We start from the raw sequence: 19833 nt of genomic DNA, 5'->3' as shown, positions 1-19833 counted from the left end.
CCTCCTGGTTCATAGGTCGATGTTCAGCTACTGAGCCACACCAGTTGAACAAAGATAAATTAAAAAAAAGAAAAAGAAAAAAGAAAGTAGTGATGCTTGCCAAGTGATAGGAGAGGGGTAAATGGAGAGCTGTTCAATTGATAGAAAGTTTCTATTATTCAAGATGAAATTCTAGAGATTTGTTGTACATTATTGTGCTTAAAGATACAAATAATGTACATCTAAACATTTTTATGAGAGTGAATCTCATGTATTTTTTCACCACATTAAAAATGATCTGGTTAATTAATCAGTCTTTTCAATTAAAAAAACTCTTAAATTCATTCATTTTGTATGAAATTGTGTGTTCAAATATCTATAGTGCATTGAATAAAAGTAGACACATATTCAAATTTATATTCTTAAATCTGGTTATACACTAAAATCTCATATTAAGTTAAAATAAAAAATGTTAGTCAGGTCCCATGACCAAAAAATCTCATTCAGTAATCATGTGGTAGGGAAAGAAACGGCTTTTCAAAGTCTCATTCTGCAGGGAAAATAGAACTATAGATTCATATAGTTCAAAAGATGCCTCATCTTTTCTCCAAATCCTTAGAATGAAAGATAAAATATAGATGGATATGTTAAAAATGCATAGGTAGTGCAAACAAAGGGAACATATACAGTATATGTGTGTGTATATGAAAAACAGAAAAGAAACACAAAGCAATTAGCCAGAATGAAGCTGCATGGATGCTGGGCTGTAAGTGTTTAAGCAGCAGAGCTTATGAGGAGTTTAGTTAAGACAATAATGCACATTCCAATAAGCAGAGATTTTAAGCAAGTCTCAATGCAATTAATCACGCACTGAAGTGGAGCTCCCATTCAAGAAAAGACACTAAAAAAGAGTTACTGCCAGCAATTCTCTGGGCTACAATGAACTGGGAAACTGCATACACAAGGAGAACTGGAGGAAATAGGCTCAACTGCTCATCAGGGACCTGAGAGAAGTCCCTGCTGGGTGGGTGACTTGTTCAGGAATATCCCCACTTACACTGAGGAGATAACTTGAGTGACCAAAGTAAAAACTGGACTAGAGGTCGAGAGGGAGAATGGGGTGAAGTAAAGTAACGACACAATCATAATTCAAAGGAAAGAAAGAACAAAAAGAAAAAGCAACAACCATGGTAATACAACCCACAGGTAAAATATAACCCCAAATTCTAAATCGTATGAGAAAAATTAATGTCTGAACTTAACCAATGTTCCTATGCTGCTATAACTAGTGATCACAAATATTCTGGTGTCCAATGATTGACATGAGAACAATCAAGGTTTTGGTTTCTAAAACATTTCATTTTTAATGTTATGTAGTGTTCTAATTTTCTAAACTAATATTACAGAGATTTATTTTGTCTTTTGTAACTGAGAATTCCTATAAGCAAACCCAGTTAATTTATATATATTTATTTACCATCCTGAATATTTTACATTTTCTTAATAACATTGAAAATCACATTTATCATCTTTGTTTATGACATTGTCATCCTCTAAGAAATATTCAGATTTGCCACAACGTTGTTTTTAAAATCTAATATTTATCTAGAATACTTGATTTAAGAATCAACATTAGTGTTTTTTTAAGTTTTGTATAACTTTTCTGGAGTTTTTTTGGTGTATGCCCTGTTTCTAGTTATTTGACATGATTTAATTCTGCTTTGAGGTATTTTAAGGAGAAAATATTATGATTATCATGTTATCAATGAAGAAATTGATGCACAAAGATGAAATGATTATCCAAGTTCCTATGCTTGATTAGATACTCAGTATCAGATTTAAAAGTACCAAAAAATAATCTTACTTTCCTTTAGTACTGGAATATATTAACAAAACTTACCCTAACATCAAAGGATTTTTTCATAACAATTTCATTATATTTGGTAGGAATGAAGGAAAGTTACAGATAATTTGTCGATGAAAAAGATTAGTGTTCAAAAGCATACAATGTTCGTATGTGCCTTTACAAATCCATGGTTACTTATTTCCTGAAATAATTGTTTAAGTGAAAATTGTATCAGTAACAGCAGCACTTTCCTTCTAAGCAGCAACTTACAGCCTAAAACATTTTTTTGTGTCCCTCATGCCAAAATGCAAAGTTGACAGTATAAAAAGGGGTTGTGTGTTGGTAAGAAGAGTAGTTCAGCTTGCCAGAATTTTCTCTATAATTATTAGCTTTAAAAAATTAATGTACTCAAGCACTGAGGGTTTTTATTTCCTTTCTCCAAAAAAAAATGTACAATGATAATATATGCACAACAATATGTATTTGAAATACATGGACAGTGATAAGTACAAAGCCCCATCTTCCTTCGTTGGTACCCTTTCCAGGTAAGCTCTCATTTAAAAAAGACAGAGTAGAGGGAGAAAATGAGCCACTGGCACCTGGATGTTCACTTTTCTTGTCACTCCAAGATACCTTGTGCAGCTGTTCTAATAGGCTTCTCTTCTTGCGGGGATTTTTTTTTTTAATGTTGTAAAAAGCCTTTCTATTGTTTCTATTCACTTAAAAAATGTCAATGTATTATTTGTCATGTAAAATCATTTATTCTTTTTTCACATCTTTGAAACTGATATAGGATTATCCATACTTAAACCAATGACCCTTTATTAATTTAATTGACTATTTTCACTTCAAGTTAAAGAAACTGAATGCTGATGTGCAGGCAAAGGGGTAAGAATCTAGTTAAAGAGTGCCTCTCCCTTGATAAGGAAAAAACAACAACAAAGAAAGTGTGCTTACTAACCTTGGCAAATGATTTTTGCACAGCTTTCTGAACCCATTGAATGGTTTAAAGTCAACTGGCTCATTACCTGAAATATGCCCAACCAGCTATCTTACCATCTTCAAACAACATCACAGGACCTTGTTCTGACTGACTATTCTTTGTGCGACCTACAATATGTTCAGCCTCCTCCAATTATTTCTTACTTATTTCCATGGGTGCTCTTCGTGTTGGATGCTTCAGGGAAGGAGAGAATAATGAGGCACATGTAGCGATTCTTAAAAGAAAGAGTAGATAAAGGCGAGTGACACTCTCAGATCCATGGTACCTTGTATTTAGCATATGCAAAAAACAAAGGATCACGAAAATGAAATGATGGCAGAATGGGGCAGGGAAAATGTATGTATGCATTTATTCTGTGCTGCAAAGTGAGAGTGCCCTCTGGCTCATTTGGTGTTTTTATTGTCCACTCAGCAGACTTTCTTTGGGAGCCTCACACTCCTACGGGAATCTTGCCAAGGAAGGACTGCAGAATCAGGACTTAGGCATAAAGACTGAGTCACAAACGAAGCTCTTGCCTTACAGACCAAAGGCATTTTAGAACTACAGCTATAGAAGCTTACACAGCGTACTTATTTGTCCTTGTTGATCTAATGGGAATCAGAGGTGAAGAGACAGGGACAGACACAGAACACACGTGTGGGGAGTGTTTGCTCATGTGCATATGTGTTATGGAAAAAGCACTGAGCTCCGTAGCTAGAGACTCTAGCTTCCGCTTTAAAATAATCAGCTACAACCCAGTTAATTCACCTAGCTACTCTGGATATTTGTATCTGAAGTTAAATTGATAGCCCCAACAATAAATATAAAAACCTGAAGATAATGTACAGCAATGTTGAATGTCTGGTAAGTTCTAATGCACTTTTCCACTTGTGTAAGGTTTTACTCTTAATGGAACAGGAATTTCACCTGACATTTTGGTCTAAACCACCTAAACATGAAGTTTATAAATTTGATTTTCCTGGCATTTTGAAACCACAATTTAAATTGTTTTGCATCAAATATGAGTTTAAGTGTTGGTAGAATATTCTGTGGATATTTTAGTTACTAAGACTCCAAAGATAAACAAGACAAAAATCCTATTTTCCCAAATCTCCCTGGACTTGGAAAAAGAGCTGGGAAGGAGGAACAGCAAAGTGGCCCCCCACACTTCCTTAGACCAGGCATACCAGATTTTTTATCCAATAAGTGGATATCTATTATTTATATACTAGTGGCCCAGTGCACAAATTCATGCACAGGTGGGGTCCCTTGGCCTGACCAGCAATCGGGGCCAATCAGGCCGGCCCATGGAGGTTGGCTGGCTGTGGGAGCACACTGACCCCCAGGGGGCAGCTCCTGCATTGAGTGTCTGTCACCTGGTGGTCAGTGCATCATCATAGCGACCAGTCGACCGGTTTGTAAAGGTCGCTTAGGCTTTTATATATATAGATCAGTACATGAATGTTCAGAAATTACTTGTGAAATTATTTAATCTAATATTAGCCACAGATACATTAGATAGTCATCATTGTCCCCATGTCATAAGGTGGAAAATTGAAATTTAGACTTTCAAATGCCTCACATTAGAACATCTAGCTAATAAATAAAGGAAATAAATTTTGAACTGAGGGATATTTTGTTGGGTTGGTTTGTGTCTGTTTTTCTCCAACTGCAGTGCAAAAACAAACAAAAAACAAACAACAACACATCTCCTTAATTTGGATAAGGTTGCTTAATCACATAAAAATACCATCACCCTGCTCCTTTAGTATGCATGGAAGGATCCCTCAGTTTATAAATAATACTGATGATTCTGATTTAGAAAGTCAAGTAGGAAGAAGGGAAGCATAGAGAATGCATAAAGATTCAAAAACATATGCACATGGTTTAAAAAGGGAAGGAATATTAAATAGTCCTCTCTGACTCAAGCACAAGCATGCTGAAGTTTGGGTCAGCTTGTTGTACTTGATAACAGAGTGTTGATGACATTGAATTATCATTAATAAAGCACCCTCCCGAGGCTCATCAGCAATATAGTTTTCAGATAAAATCAACAACTCGGAAAAGTCAGTGCTGCATATGAAAGGTCAGGGCACATGCCCGGGTTGTGGGCTCTATCCCCATGGTGGGGCGTGCAGAAGGCAGCCAATCAATGAGTCTCTCTCATCAGTGATGTTTCTATCTCTCTCTTCCTTTCCCTTCCTATCTGAAATCAATACAAATATATTTTAGAAAATAATACAATAAAAACACAAGAGGTATATATGCCAGAGAGTACTGAAGTGCAATAACAGTACTAATGTCACTTTCTGCAGGGTGCACATTGAAGTATTATAAGAAATAGGGTGTGAGTGGCTATGTAATTCTCTATTACATGAAATTCTGCAGTTAAACTAATTACAGTGTTTTATTTTTGTAACTCCAGAAAATGAGACTATTAGGCTAAAACCCAAATCCCTGATACAGAGTCTATACTCAATAAATATCCCAACCATGAGATCAGTTTTTCTGCTATTTGATGGGAAGAAATATTATAATGTACCAGAACCCTTCCATTAATCAAAACAACATTTTATAATTCTTATAAAATAGAATTATAAGGCCCAGGCAAGTTGTGAAATAAGAGGAAGGATTAGAAAACATAGAAACATAGTCAGCTATCACATTGGTTGGGATGGTGTCATAGCATTATCTGTATAGATTATAAAAGTATGCACTTAACCTATATTGATATTAAGTTAAAATGCAGAATTTCTAGGTAAAAAATTATTCTTATAATGATAAAAGTACTTCATTTTATTAATTTTTATATCATTATAATCAATGTAAGCCAATTTATTTTATAAAATTAATAATAACAAATATTAATAAAACAATAGTAATTATACCAGTTTGAAATTATAAAATAAACCACCAGGTGGAGCTCCATGAATTGAGTGCATGCAGTTGAAAATAGAAAATTGATTAAATTAAGAAAAGTTATACTTTTTTCCTGCGTAGTTTTTATTACTTTTCTTAATTGAAATACATAGATAGCTTATGAATCATAAGGAACAGACTCTTATTAAAGACAAGATGTCAAATTACTTGATTAGTATGAGACTTTTGGGAAACTGGATTTTAAAATCAAAGTTCTTTCGCTTAAGTTACTTTATAATTTACTAATAATACATGTTCATTCTATATTGATGGAACTATGTAAATGTAATTGAAATTGAGAACAGATGAGAAAAATCTATAAAATCGACTTATTAAACTGCTTAGTACTATTTTTATAGAATGCTTATTTTTTCCCTTGTTTGTTTATTTGTATGTGTGTGTGTGTTATATTTTATCCCAGAACCTGAAACTAAAAAAGATGAAAAGCCATCAAAAGCAGGTAAGGACACTTTGTAAGCTTTACAAGGTTAGGAACAAGGCTGGTTTTATAATTAGGGTAAAGCTTTGAGAAGCCTAAAACATTGAAAAAATACTGGTGTACCCTCACATATATTTTAAATGTAATCAGCAATAAGCTGCCATGTAGGTTAAATTAAAATATATGCTATGTTTTCTGCTGGTAGATTTTGGATAATTTTATCAATGTGCTGGAACTGTTAGCATATGGTGTTCCTTATTTATTTACTGGGGATAATATAAATTTCAGAGGCTCTAGCCAGATCATGGCAAATGCCTAAAACTTAGGATTGATCAAATCTCATGAAATCCCCTATATTCAACTATTTTTACCACAAAAACAGTAGTTTCAAATTGTTTAACCTAAAAGATTCAACCATTTCTTTTCCATTAATTAAGTATGCAGATTTTTGGAAAGGTAATTCCTTGCCTATTGTTCATTCCTTTGAAAATTGGAATACTTTTTTTAAAGATTTTCTAAAAACAGGCTCTGTGAGGAAGTCAAGAGATTAGCTGGGTACTCTTAAAATAGGTGTTAAAAGTTAGAAGAAGAAACATCATAAATATAGGAAAATGCAAAAAAAAGAAGACTAAAAATATTATGAAAATATTTAATTAATCTAAATCTTTCTAGGGTTAACCCTATTCCAAATATTTTATATCTTTAGAAAGATACTTATGTGTCTATATCTATATATGTAAGAGAAAGCTATATCTCTATCTTCCTATACAGTAAAAGTGATATTACATACATGTAGACATTCTTAATATTGGTCTTAAAATATTTGCATATACTCATTTCCACAAATTTTAACCTATATTTAAGTGACTCTTATTTCACCTTTCCATGTATATATTATTAAATATTAACCTGGATTATTACCATCACTTCTCTTCAAGGTCTGCCAACATACCAAAAGAAATTGTTTGTGTTTTCTTATTTTGAGTGAATAAACAATCATTTTAAGTGACTTTACATCATCTGAAAGCATGCATTTTATGAAAAATAAATGGGAAAATCAGCAATTTTAAACTGTAAAAATAATGCATGATAGAGATAAAATGACATATTGAGACTTTACATCAAAAGTTATAATTGAGCTTTAGATACATCTGCAGAAATGGGAAAACTGCATAGAAAAACTTGCTCCGTCCTTGGCACACTTTCTGGGCTCAGTAAAAGTTGGCTGATCAGATAAGAGATGCGTTACGTTGCTCCTTACAGTAAGCATATCCTTGTGTATGCTTTATTTTACCGCTGGTATACAATGGGAAAAGTGACACATGTGCTATAAATTTCCTATTATTCATTTATATTAAATATTTATGTATATTTTGAGATTATAATGATCTCTAACTTCCTCAGAGAAAACTCAGCATTAATAAAACATTTTATTACAAGATATAATCAATCAACAATTTATTGAAAACATATATTATGCTAATATCACTGCTATATGTCTAGAATTGTGCTTAGTATTACAAAATTTACAAACAAGTTATAAGAGATTGTTTCCATCCAAGAGAGTATAATCAAGGACGTAGACATGAACTACTAAAAGATGTCTGTAAGGTAATTCATTATATTAGAATTCTAGAGAGGAGCCATTCCTCTAGTCTGTGGCCATCAGTGAAAACTTCCAGGAGAAGGATTTAAGGAATATGTAAGAGCAACTCCGTCAGGGAGAGCATTATAAAGAGTGATGGAAGCAGTGCGAGCTTTAGACTAGAAAGACATTCATTTGACTCTCTTTGCTACATGTAGGAATGTGACTTTCCTTACATTACTTCACATTTCTGAACTTCAGGATTCTCATTTATTGAATGAAGATCATCATATTCATCATGTGGGGTTGTTACAAGAAATAGAGTTGATACCTGCCATTTGGTTCAATTCAGCTTCTTGGAAAAGATAAAGAAGCAGTGAGGAGAAGGGAAGTGTGTTGCCTGGAAGATCAGGAAGTACAGTGTATCAGCATCCCAAAGCAGAACACTTTGGAGAAAAAGTGGAAAAGTTAGCAGTAACAATGTCGCAGAAAGGTCAAGGGACATGGTGACTGAGAAAAAGCCATTATATTTGACAAAAACCTGTTTTTCTGTGACCTTTTGGGGAGCATTTCCAGTAGAGTGGTGGAAGTGGAAACCAGTTTATAGAAATTAACAAGAGAGTTTACTCATAATCAGCGGAAACTAACTTTTTAGAAGTTTGTTGTTAAAGGACGGCAACATATTCTATCCCAGCAAGTAGAACCAATGAGAGATGTTGGCTGCTTTCGTGGTTGTGATAGGGTGGAGTTGTCCAGGGAGAGGAGGAGCAAGGAATCCAGAGGGAGATATTAATTAGGAGAGAGTGTTGGGATACACATTATAGATGGAGGGAATTAGCTTAATTATGATGAAGAAAAAATTTCCCCGGAGCTTTGAAGGCATAATGAGAGGGTAGGTTAAATTAAAGCTGAGTGTATAATAGGAGGCTCCTGCTGAGTGGTCTTCTAAATTCTTTTCTGCAAAGGTGACCACTAGCATGATTGTTGCCATTTTCCGGGGATGCTTTTTTTTGCTCAAATTATGCTGACTCTTAGGCAATATTTGACACATTCACCATCTCGTATTTCTCAAAATTAAAATTCTTTTTTGTTTTTGGCAAAACCTAAATCATGTAAATCCACACTGTTAAAAATAAAACAACTAAAGGTGACTATGTTTTTAAATACTGGAGCAACATTACAATAATTATTTATTTATTACATAGCATATTAGCCACTAAATTCCTTTGTGTGTGTGGTTTTGTTACACCCCCAACCCCCAAAGAAAATGATAAGTAGGATACACATTTCATTAAGTAATTGGAGAATAGCTAAGTGCTCTTTTTGGGAAGCAAATGACTTTAATTATAAGAAGTACTATAATTTAAAACAAAAATAGACACAGTAACTAATAAGCAATAATTTGTTTTTTATTTATAAAAATTTATAATTATAAACAAACTCTTCAGAGTTCTATACTTGCCTTTCTAACTGCCTAGTCAACATCTTCACAAGGTTAAATGCCAACACCTCACTTTGTTTAAAATTGAACTCAACATCTCTTCCATTGCTTTTTTTTTCTTTTGTTCCTTATCTCAAAAAATAGAATTCATGACTCAACATTCAGTTACATTGACTTAAACTTCTGAGTCATTCACAGCTTTTCCTTCTCTTTCACAACCCAGGGGCCAAGTAGGTGCCAAGTATGTGTCTCCCAAATTTGTTCTCTCCTTTTATTTTCTCTCCTGGTAAGACCCCAGTTCTAGTTCTCATTATCTCTTGCCTGAATAAATATACAAACTCATGACCTAATCAACTACCTTCCTTCTTGCAAAATTTTTTTTTTCCTAAATGTGTATCTATAGGGAACAGTGGTAGGTTCACTATCCCTGATTTATTTCTTCACATGGTTCCCATTGTCCAATCTTCCACCATTACTCCTTCCCCTTATAAACATTTTAATAAGATCATCAGTTCTATGCATTTTTTGTCTATCTGGTGTCTTTCTAATAGTATTTTTCCTGTTACTCTAGGTACACAACAAAAACATCTTAGCTATTTACCTTGCCTCCAATCTTGGCAACTTACTCTTTCAACTACTCTTCTTTAGTTATAAACACACACCATGAGTTCTCCTGCCGTGGTGTCTTTGCAGATCTTTGCCTCTAGCGTATCATATAGTGTCCATGTTTGTTGAACAACTTAGTGTCTAAACTCCTATATTATATCTCCTGCACACCCCCTACTGGTGATTGAGCACAACTCAGATATGTGCCCTCACAGGGAATTGAATTATGACCTCCTGGTTCATAGGAACTCTCAACCACTGAGCCACACCGGCTAGGCAAGATCACCAAGTTATTAATTTGCTCACTAAAATTTGAGAACTACTACTATAGAATTCACAGACATCTACTATAGCCCTTATCTTCAGGAAAGAAAAATATCAAGCTACTCTCTTACCACAAACTTGGCTAATTAAGTGGACACATGTTTTTGAATGATTGCTGTCTATTGGATTTTAGGGGTATAAGGATAATGAACTTAAACTCTCAGGAAATATATTGTATCAAGGTGGAGGTCATTAAGTAAATAGCTAAGGGATGAGTCAAACAAAAAAAGAAAAGTTGTACAGATTGTGGTTTGCAAACACAGAGGAAAGTTATATTTCTCTGGGCTTTTGGTTCAGGGAAAAATGCCAAGGGAGAAGTTGCAGGAGTAGTCTTAGAGAATGGGTCAAGATTAGCCAGGTGAAGAAAGCCCAGGTGGGCGTTCTGGAGAGAGAGAGAAAGCACAAGCCACAGCTGGAGGTGGGAAACCGAGAGGAGCACTGGGAGCTACAAGGATTTCACCTCCACTGCAGCATAGGGTGTGAGCGTGAGCGGAGGATTGGAGTAGGTGAGGCTGGAGGGCAACAGCAACAACAACAAAAAAAACATGGCTTCCTGAGTAAGGGCTGTTTCCTTTCCTAAAGGAAATTGGGAACAATTGAAAGTCTTTAAGCAAAATGAAATAACAGCTTCCATTAGAATTATAAATTGTTCATTTTGGTTAATCACCGAGATTGAAAATGAAAAGGATGCTAATAGCTTCAGGAAATCAGTTTTCCGGAGGATGAGACTATTGCACTGAAACTCTAGCTATTAGAAGATCTTTATAGAACATTACTAGGAAGAAAAGAAAGAGAGCTGTTAAAGAAGTATCTAAGGAGCAAAATTGCCATAATTTGGGGGGAGGATGATAAACATTCAGATAACTCCCAGGCTTCTGTCTTGGAATAGTAAGTATGTGGATAGTAGTGTCATATATTAGGATTGGAATTTCAAAAAAGGTGGCATTTAGGAAAAGAAATCTATATTCATTATGTAAATTTTTATATATTTTATATATATTTTTGTTGAGCAGTTATTATATGCTGAGTACAAAACACTTTGGTGAACACAGTCAAGTTCCAGCCCTCTTAGAGTTTATAATCTAGTTAGGGTGGGGTGGGGAAAGATATTTGGGATTAGAAGTACCTGTAGGTTATGCATTTAGGTATGTTTATCAGGCACCCAGAAAGAAAACATAGTAGCAGATTTGGAAGTTCCCAGCAAAGGTTTTCTGGCTTAAACGATGAGAGTTATTGACATTTGCCAAGGGGAGTGTGACGAAGGAGAAAGCCAAGAACTGAGGAAGCAAACCAAGAACACTAATGTTGAAGGAGTGGATAGAGGAGAAGAAGACCCTGAAGGAATTAAAAAGCGAGCAGCCAAAGAACAAACAAAAACAGAAATTAAAAAAAGGGGGGTGGGATTCTTTTAGAAGTTAGAGAAACTAGGGAGAAAAGAATATCAAGGAGGAGGAAGCTGGTTAAAGTGTCAAATTTAGCATAAATTTACAGTAAGATTAAGACTGAAAAGTATTCATTGGGATGTATAATATGGAGTCATTGATGATCTTATGAGCAGTTTAATGAAGCCTAGTGGTTTGAAGACCCACTTAGTTTTATGCTTACTATAGTTTGAGGTATTTGATTGGAGCTCAGGAATTGGGGCCAGAAAATAAACCTTATATACTTCATATACACTGGAGACTATTTTAAATCTTGTCTGAAAGGGAAAAGAAAATGCATTTAGTTAGGAAAACAGCTTGGCAGAGTAAAGAGAGGGAGATGTGTCATTCCTCAGTTCTTGGCCTCCTCATGAAACTGTAGGTTGAATGATTTCTAGTCTGTCAAACAGAGACATAACAGCAATTGTCTTTACCAGTTTACAGAGTTACAGTATCTCTAACAGGCAACAATACATGGGAAAGTGCTAAAAACGTAGGCATACACTAATTCCATTTTAAAGACATGAGAGATAAGGGATTTATGTTTATAGCACCTAAAATTATTTCAGTCTCTTTAATTACCACTGAGAGCAAACCATTTCCTTTCTAAAAATAGATCTCCTTGTTTGTTATTTCAGTTGACTTGAGTAATATTTCTCCAGTGGTTCATATGATACTACTTAATCTTGAACTAAGTCCTTCCTTTAAAAACCACATAATCTTACATAGTTCAACTATAAGTATAAATCAATAGCAGTATTATTAATATAGTTTTTATTTCTTACTGTAAAAGGGAGGAATGTCCTATGTATAAGTAAGTCATTTCTTACACTTGTATTTTGCAAAGTGTTTTGCACAGAAGACTAGTTATATAATTGCTACATGAAAGATTTTAAGGTTACATAAGTTTGGGAAAAGCTCTTGGAGTTCATCACATATGTGCACACATTTGGGAAGTTTGATAGTAAGAAAACCAGCTAAACATTTTTTTACTCGATATTTCTTAAAGTTATTCAACCATGATATATTCTTTCTTTTGTAATATAATAGCAGTGTTCAGCTGAACACACAGAGAAATTGTCTTACATTTACTTAAAAGATCTTGGGAAGCAGTAGAGCAAAGATAATAGAGTTTTTAAAAAAACTAGTGACATATATTTTAAAAATCTAAATGAGAATGACAGGAAATAATGTTCAATTGTGTTGCAAGTAGAACAATGAAGTTAAGCTAACATATAAAATAAATTTATACTCTGGCATTGCTATCTCAAAATTTCATTTTATTTTTCTCCCCATAGAAACAAACAAACAAAAAAAATCCCTAGAAAATTCTACTATATATTCTTAGGGAAGAAGGTGTTCATTCTTTTTCAGGATTAAAGGAAGTATGGAAAATTGATTAATTGCTAGCAAGTAGCAATGGTGATAAAGACTTCATAAGTATCCCTATAGACAGCCATGTATACCTATAAGGCACAGGTCAATCACCATGTCTATCACAGACTAATGTTTACTGAATAATGGAGCTAGAAACTGAGGAGGAAATCAAGTACAAGTGAAAAAGTCAAGTATTCCAGATTCCTTAAGGACATATAATCAGCAGGACTCTGGTTACAGGGATGGCAGAGCATGGAGAATACTGTGGGATGACGACCAGCCTCCCTGATGGAACCATAGGTGGACTGAGATAACATTTACCAGCACAGGGCATGTGTTTGGAGGAGAGAATAGTAGGTCATGGGTTAAATTTGGAATTTATGAAGTTTAAATTTCCTGTGGTGTATTTATTTTTCTATAGGAAGTTAAATATGTAGGTCAATAGTGAGATAAACCCATATATCTCTATATTCCATTCTTCCCCAACTTTTCAAAGGATATGTGTGGTATCTGGAACTCACGTCCTTTCCTATGCTCTTTGAAGGAGATGCACCTAGCACAGCATTTCAACCAAATCTAATTTCTATGACTGTTACCAGAATTAAACTCGTCCATAGCAATTGTTTCAATAGTAGGTCAACCTTATAGGCTAACTACTCTTGAGGGACTGAAGTGCTTAGCATAACTAAGTGCTGAGTAAATGCTTGTTGAATAAATAATTGAATAGTTTAATAATCACAGTGTGATGTCAATGCTATATCAAGTTCTATATAAAAAAGGGATTTAAAGCAATGGTTCAGATTAACCTCCTCTATTTTTCTGTTGGTTCACTATTAAAATCTTCCAGTCTCGCCCAGTTGGTATGGCTCAGTGATTGAGCATCAACCTATGAACCAGGAGGTCACAGTTTGATACCTGGTCAGGGCACATGCCCAGGTTGCAGGCTCGATCCCCAGTGTGGGGTGTGCTGGAGGCAGCTGATCAATGATTCCCTCTCATCATGATGTTTCTATCTCTTTCTCCCTTTCCCTTCCTCTCTGAAATCTATTTCTATAATAATAAAAGCGTAATATGCTAATTGGTCCAGACAGCGGAACAAACTTATGGATGTCCTTCCGCATGACCTTCTGGACAAAGCTGGGGCTGCGAGGGCCGAGCCCCCTTGCACGAATTTCATGCTTCTGGCCTCTAGTATATATATAAAATCTTTCAGTATCTCATACCTGATTATGGTAAAAACAAACATTTACTGTTAAACAGTTTCATATACATCACTTGTAATCCATTTGAATATCAAAGGGTAAGACCCACATTCATTTGAGACAAAAGGTAAAATAATTGCACCAGAGGAATTGTTAGAACAGAATGGTCAAAGGATGCTTGAATAACAACTAAAACAATTCCATTGTAATTTATTAGAGTTCAGCTTCAATAAATTTAACAAAATGTTTGGTGACTAGAAAACTTAGCACAATACAAAGCCGATGAGGATGAAAAATTCCTTTCTGTATAGAAGTTTCACTGGGTTTATGTTTGTAGGCGGCCACATTAGCCACAGACCTCAATATTAAAGAACGTCCCCAAAATGATCTTATCATTCTGCCGAGTGCGATTGCTTTTAAAATTAAAGAAAAATGTGAACAATGCTTTTACTTCTTATCTACTAGACAGCATTTCTATCTTAACACGAAATAAAAAGTTTTCCAGAAATTTAATTCCAATTGTCAGAGGCACGTTTTGCTTACTAAATGGCTTTCAGAATACTAAGGGGTAATTTGCAAGCATTAATTGTAATTTCTTTCTCTGATTTTCAGCACTACATAGATAATGCTAAACTTCACAGAATTTTTATTAAATCTCTAAAAATATATTTCTGAATATTAGATAACACTACATTATTGTTTTAAACAAGTGACTTTACACTGTACATTTGATAAATTAGACTGTCCCTAAATGAGACTACCCTCTGTAGAAAAAAGGGAGAAAAAGAAACATTTGTTTACATAAATTCATATACAGATCAAAAAACATTTCTTTTAAAGTTTTATAATGTATTCCATATATTTCTATTTCGTCCATTTTAATTTTAATTAAAATATTAGAAAAACTCATAAAATATGTAGCTGAATAATGATGGCATCTAGAAAAATGCAATAAGATGTTGTAACTGATTCAAGCATCCTATAAAAGTCCTTATCATATTTTTTTGCCTCCTCCAAATGGTTTGCTTATTCAGTATACATAGCACAAAGTTTAGACATTAATCTTCAAGTCAATTTAAAAAGTAAAGTGCCTGATAGGTTTTTTTCTGGCTAAGGTGTATAGCTACAGCACAGCCAACATCTGCTCTGTACTAAATAGATATATTTGGAACATACTCACTGGCCATAAAAACAAGGTTTGTTAATCTGTCTTTAGACTTAAACATGCCCCCACAGCAGAATATTTATCTAGAGTTTGGTAAAGAGAATTACTAAAGAGCAATAAAGCCAAAAAGAATGCTGCAATATTTCAGGTTGATTCCTATTTAAATGTTGTCTCCCTAATAAATTATTTACTATTTAAATTTAAATTAATATTTAACATAACTATATAATTTTAGACCTGGATGAGATTTTAGAAATCATTTAATCTAACTTCCTCCATTTCTTTTCTTTCATCATATATATATATATATATATATATATATATATATACACACATATATATACATATATATGTATATGTATATATATATAATACTTATAAAGTGATCACCCCAATAATTGTAGTATCCACTTGGCACCATACATGATTATTACAATATTATTGACTATACATTCCCATGGCTGTTTTTATAACTGACAATTGTACATCTTAATCCCTCTGTTTACATATGGTGTTGGTAAGTCGGGGAGTATTGGTGATCAGAGAGAACTGATAAATAGAATGGTGGGAATAGAAGCTAGAGTATGGTGAATTAATAATGAAATGGGGGGCAAGAAATGAACAAAAAGCAAGTAAAGATGGCAATTTTAAGATGCTGAGTTGAGCAGTGATGGGATGGCAAGTATAAAACAATACAAAATCAAAGGAGGATTGTGTGTGTTTTATTGTCACAATCTTTGTTGACATTTAAAAAAATTAAAACTGATTATGGATAGCGAAATTGTTGGCAAACAATGGCCTATGCACTGACCACCAGTTTCTGTAAATAAAGTTTTATTGTAACACAGCCATTCCTATTCAGTAACATATTGCTTATGACTGCTTCCATGCTACAACAGCAGAGTTGAATAGTTGCAACAGAGATCATAAGGCCCCAAATCCAAAAATATATACTGTATGACTTTTCACAATAAATTTATCAACCCCTGCACTATGGTTCCTCATGCTATAAAAGCAAATGATATTTCTAGTTATAAGAATTGCAAATTCAATAGCAATTATTTTTCAATGTATTATACTGGGATAGATAACATAGATAATATTAATAGAATTTTTTAAAAATTGTCTTAGGTATTTTTCATCTTGAATAATTAAGGGTTAAAAATAATGTCTCAAAAATTGTCTTACCTTAATATAAAATTAAAATTTTACATTGCACATAAGAGTTTGTGAACAAATTATTTTTTAATGGTGAAATAAAATTAAGCTAAGAGTTTTATTTTTTAAATGATTTTTTAAATAGTAACTTGGCATGAACATTAAATTACATAGCTTATAAAATTTCAATAAAGAAGAATAGCTGGGGTCCTGAATAACAACAAAATTTTGATTTTTGTTTAATTTTGATTTTCAAATGTATAGTGTTCCATCATATTCAGTGACGATTCAATATTGAGTGACTCAGTCTTTAATATTTTTTTAACTTTGTCTAGGCAAAGAAGTCAAGCCTAAGCCTCCACGTATGTTATGTGCATGACTAAATAGTAACTAACTAACTAAATCTTAAATGCATGCTTTTAATCATCTTCTGATTCCATTGTTGAATATTTTGCTTAAATCCAAAACTTAATTATTTTGTGAAGAAAATGTGCCTATTATCCTAAGTGTTCTTCTGAGAATATGCTATGCTAAAATTTTCCTTCATCATTTATTCACTGGAGGTACAAACCAGTACCCTAATTAACCTCATTAAAATTTTTAGCTTACATTTTATTTTTTCTCAAAAAAACTCTTGTTATTGATAATGAAGAACCTTTATTTGTGTTTGTATTAATTTGCTACTATTATAAGAAAAAGGAAATTAATATGGCATACTAAAAAACTGAATAATATGTAAATGAAATAGGGTGGACAAAAGTAGGTTTACAGTTGTGAGTACACAAAAATGTATTCTTTTATTATTCTTTATTTTTAATTTATTATTGTATTATTTTCCATATGAACAACTATAAACCCACTTTTGCCCGCCCCTGTATGCATGAGTACAGGAAATAAATATTTTATATAACCATCGTTACTACTGTACATCTACATTTTCAGAGCCACAAGTAAAAAAAGAAGGGAAGCCAGGTATGTATATTTTATGTATAAATTCATACTTGCATTCTATGTTTATAATGAATAGCATAACATGTTTTTGCAAATGTTGTGTCCTAGGGTAAATATTATACCAACATTTTATCTTTGACCAACTTTTTAAAATGAAACAAACATAGTACTTGTTTCTAGAGGGAAAAAGAAAACTCCTGAGAAATGTATATGGTTCAGAAATAAACAGTTGACTAATTGGGTTCAATCCTACACAACCACTATTTTTGCTGATTTTATGTGCTGACATAGGCATCATAAATATTTCATCAGAAACACAGCTGCTCTCGCTCTCCTCTTCCTGGGGGCTCCTGAGTGAGATAAACATTTCTGAGGGCTGTAGCGGGCAGCAGAAACCATTTTAAATGAACAAAGGGAATTCAGATCCTCATAACAGTTAAAATTTTGGTTCATGTTTATAACTGGATTAGGGTTATATGGCCGCTATCATAAAATATACAAACTAGGTAGCTCAAAACAACAGAAGCTTATTTTCTCATAGTTCTAGAAGCTAGAAGTCTGAAATCAAGGTGTCAACAGGGCCCTGTTTTTCTTGAAACCTGTGGGGAAGAATCAGTCCTTGCATCTTCTGGCTTCTGGTGTTTGCCTGCAATCCTTGGTGTTCCTTGGCTTGTAGAAGAAGCATCACTCCCATCTCAGCTTCTGTCACCACTTGGACATCGTCTCTCTTTGTGTCTCTATCTTTGTACCTTTTTTCTTCTTCTGATGACACCAGTCACACCCCACTCCCATATGACAAACTCTTAATTCATTATATTTACAATGACCCTACTTCCTAATAAGGTCACATTCTGAGGTAGTGGGTGTTAGGATTCCAGCATATTTTTTGAGAGACACAATTCAATGCATAGAGGTCTGCTCACTGCCCTCCCCAAATGTATGCCTTCCACATGCAAAATACATGCATCCCATTCCACAGTCCTTAAGTCTCATCCATTTTAGCATCAACTCTAAGTCCAAAATTTCATCAATTCAAAGTCCCAAATCTCATTATGTAAACCAGTTATGCATGAAACTCGGGGTATGATTCTTCCTGCAGACAATTCCTCTCCGTATGTGAACCTATAAAACCAGAAAACAAATTACTGCCTCCAAAATAAAACAGTGGGACAGGAATAGGATAGACATTTCCATTTCTAAAGGGAGAAATTGGAAAGAAAAAAAAGGAGTCACGGGTTCCAAGTAAATTCAAAACATAACAGGAAAAATTCCATTAGATTTCAAAGCCTGAGAAAATCCTCTTTGGCTCACTACTGTATCCTCTGGGCCAGGTGGGGAGTGGCTCTTCCCTCTTTTGCCACCTAAGTGGCAGGTTGCCCTCACTGCATGAGGGGGTTCCATCAGCCCAGGTTTGAATCCATTGTTCTGACCTTCAAGTTGTTATTCCTTTATTTCAACCCATTTCTGTCCCTTTATATCCATGCTGTGTTGCCTCTGCATGTAATATTCCCACAAACATGACCAGTCTTGCTTTCAGTTAATGGGGGGCCCAAGCCATTGGACAGGAAGGCCCTCCACAGATCTTTCCTGGATCACCACATGGCTATCACTGCCTTCTGATGAGATGGTGGATTGGATCCATGAGTCACACATTTATTCTTTACCCATTTTAGCAAAATGTTGTCCATCCACACCCGTGGCCCTGTCCCCCATGCACGCTAATTTAGATAGGTTGAAAATTGTCCAGATCTTCATATGCTAGTTCTTTTTGCTTAACAGTTCCTTCCTCAACTTATCTTCCCTTTCACATTTTATTCTGAGCAGCAAGGAGAAATCAGGCTTACTGTTTCACACTTTGCTTGGAACCTTCCTCAACTAAATATCCATGTTCTTCATTTACAAATTCTACCTTCTAGCCAACAGAAGAACACAATTCAGGCAAGTTTTTTGTCACCAACATCACCCTTCCTCTAGTATTCACTAACATGTTCCTCATTTCCTTCTGAGATCTCAGCAGAAGTATATTTAACATTCTTATTTCTAACAAGATTCTGTTCATGATGAGGTATGCATTCTCAAAGCAACAGAAGCTTGCTCTATAGCTCCGCGCCCCGCCCCCCCCCCCGCACCCCCCCACCCCACTCAACTCTTTCTGAGTCCTCAGCAGAATAGACTTTAACATCAATATAGCTGGCTTTTTATATCAAGTGCCTCAAAATTTTTTAAGCCTCAACCCATTATCCAACTTCAAAGCTACTTCTGTATTTATAGCTATTTGTGACCCCACTTCTCGGTACTAAAATCATGTTTCTTTGGAAGGCTGGAATAAAGTACCACAAACTGCGAAGGTTAAAACAATGAAACTTTATTCTCACATAGTTCCAGAGGCCACAAGTCCAAAATCAAAATGTCAGCAGAACCACCTTTTTTTGAGGCTT

At 34.4% G+C, this 19833-nt stretch overlaps 1 protein-coding gene across 1 annotated transcript in view; it reads left to right on the top strand.

The window, feature by feature from the left end:
- The window catches only part of TRDN (triadin), a gene marked incomplete at both ends in the record, with an annotated part of 228008 nt that overhangs the window by 183504 nt on the left and 24671 nt on the right, over positions 1–19833 (top strand). Inside the window, 3 exons of the mRNA XM_079781157.1 lie at positions 6148–6186; positions 16780–16806; positions 17387–17416. Coding sequence (XP_079637283.1) covers positions 6148–6186; positions 16780–16806; positions 17387–17416 — 96 coding nt within the window. The remainder of the gene's footprint in view (positions 1–6147; positions 6187–16779; positions 16807–17386; positions 17417–19833) is intronic.

Source organism: Cnephaeus nilssonii (assembly GCF_951640355.1).
Source record: "Cnephaeus nilssonii genome assembly, chromosome: 9".
Taxonomy (NCBI): domain Eukaryota; kingdom Metazoa; phylum Chordata; class Mammalia; order Chiroptera; family Vespertilionidae; genus Cnephaeus; species Cnephaeus nilssonii.
Note: the sequence above shows the minus strand (reverse complement) of the source record. Positions and strands in the feature narration are given on the sequence as shown.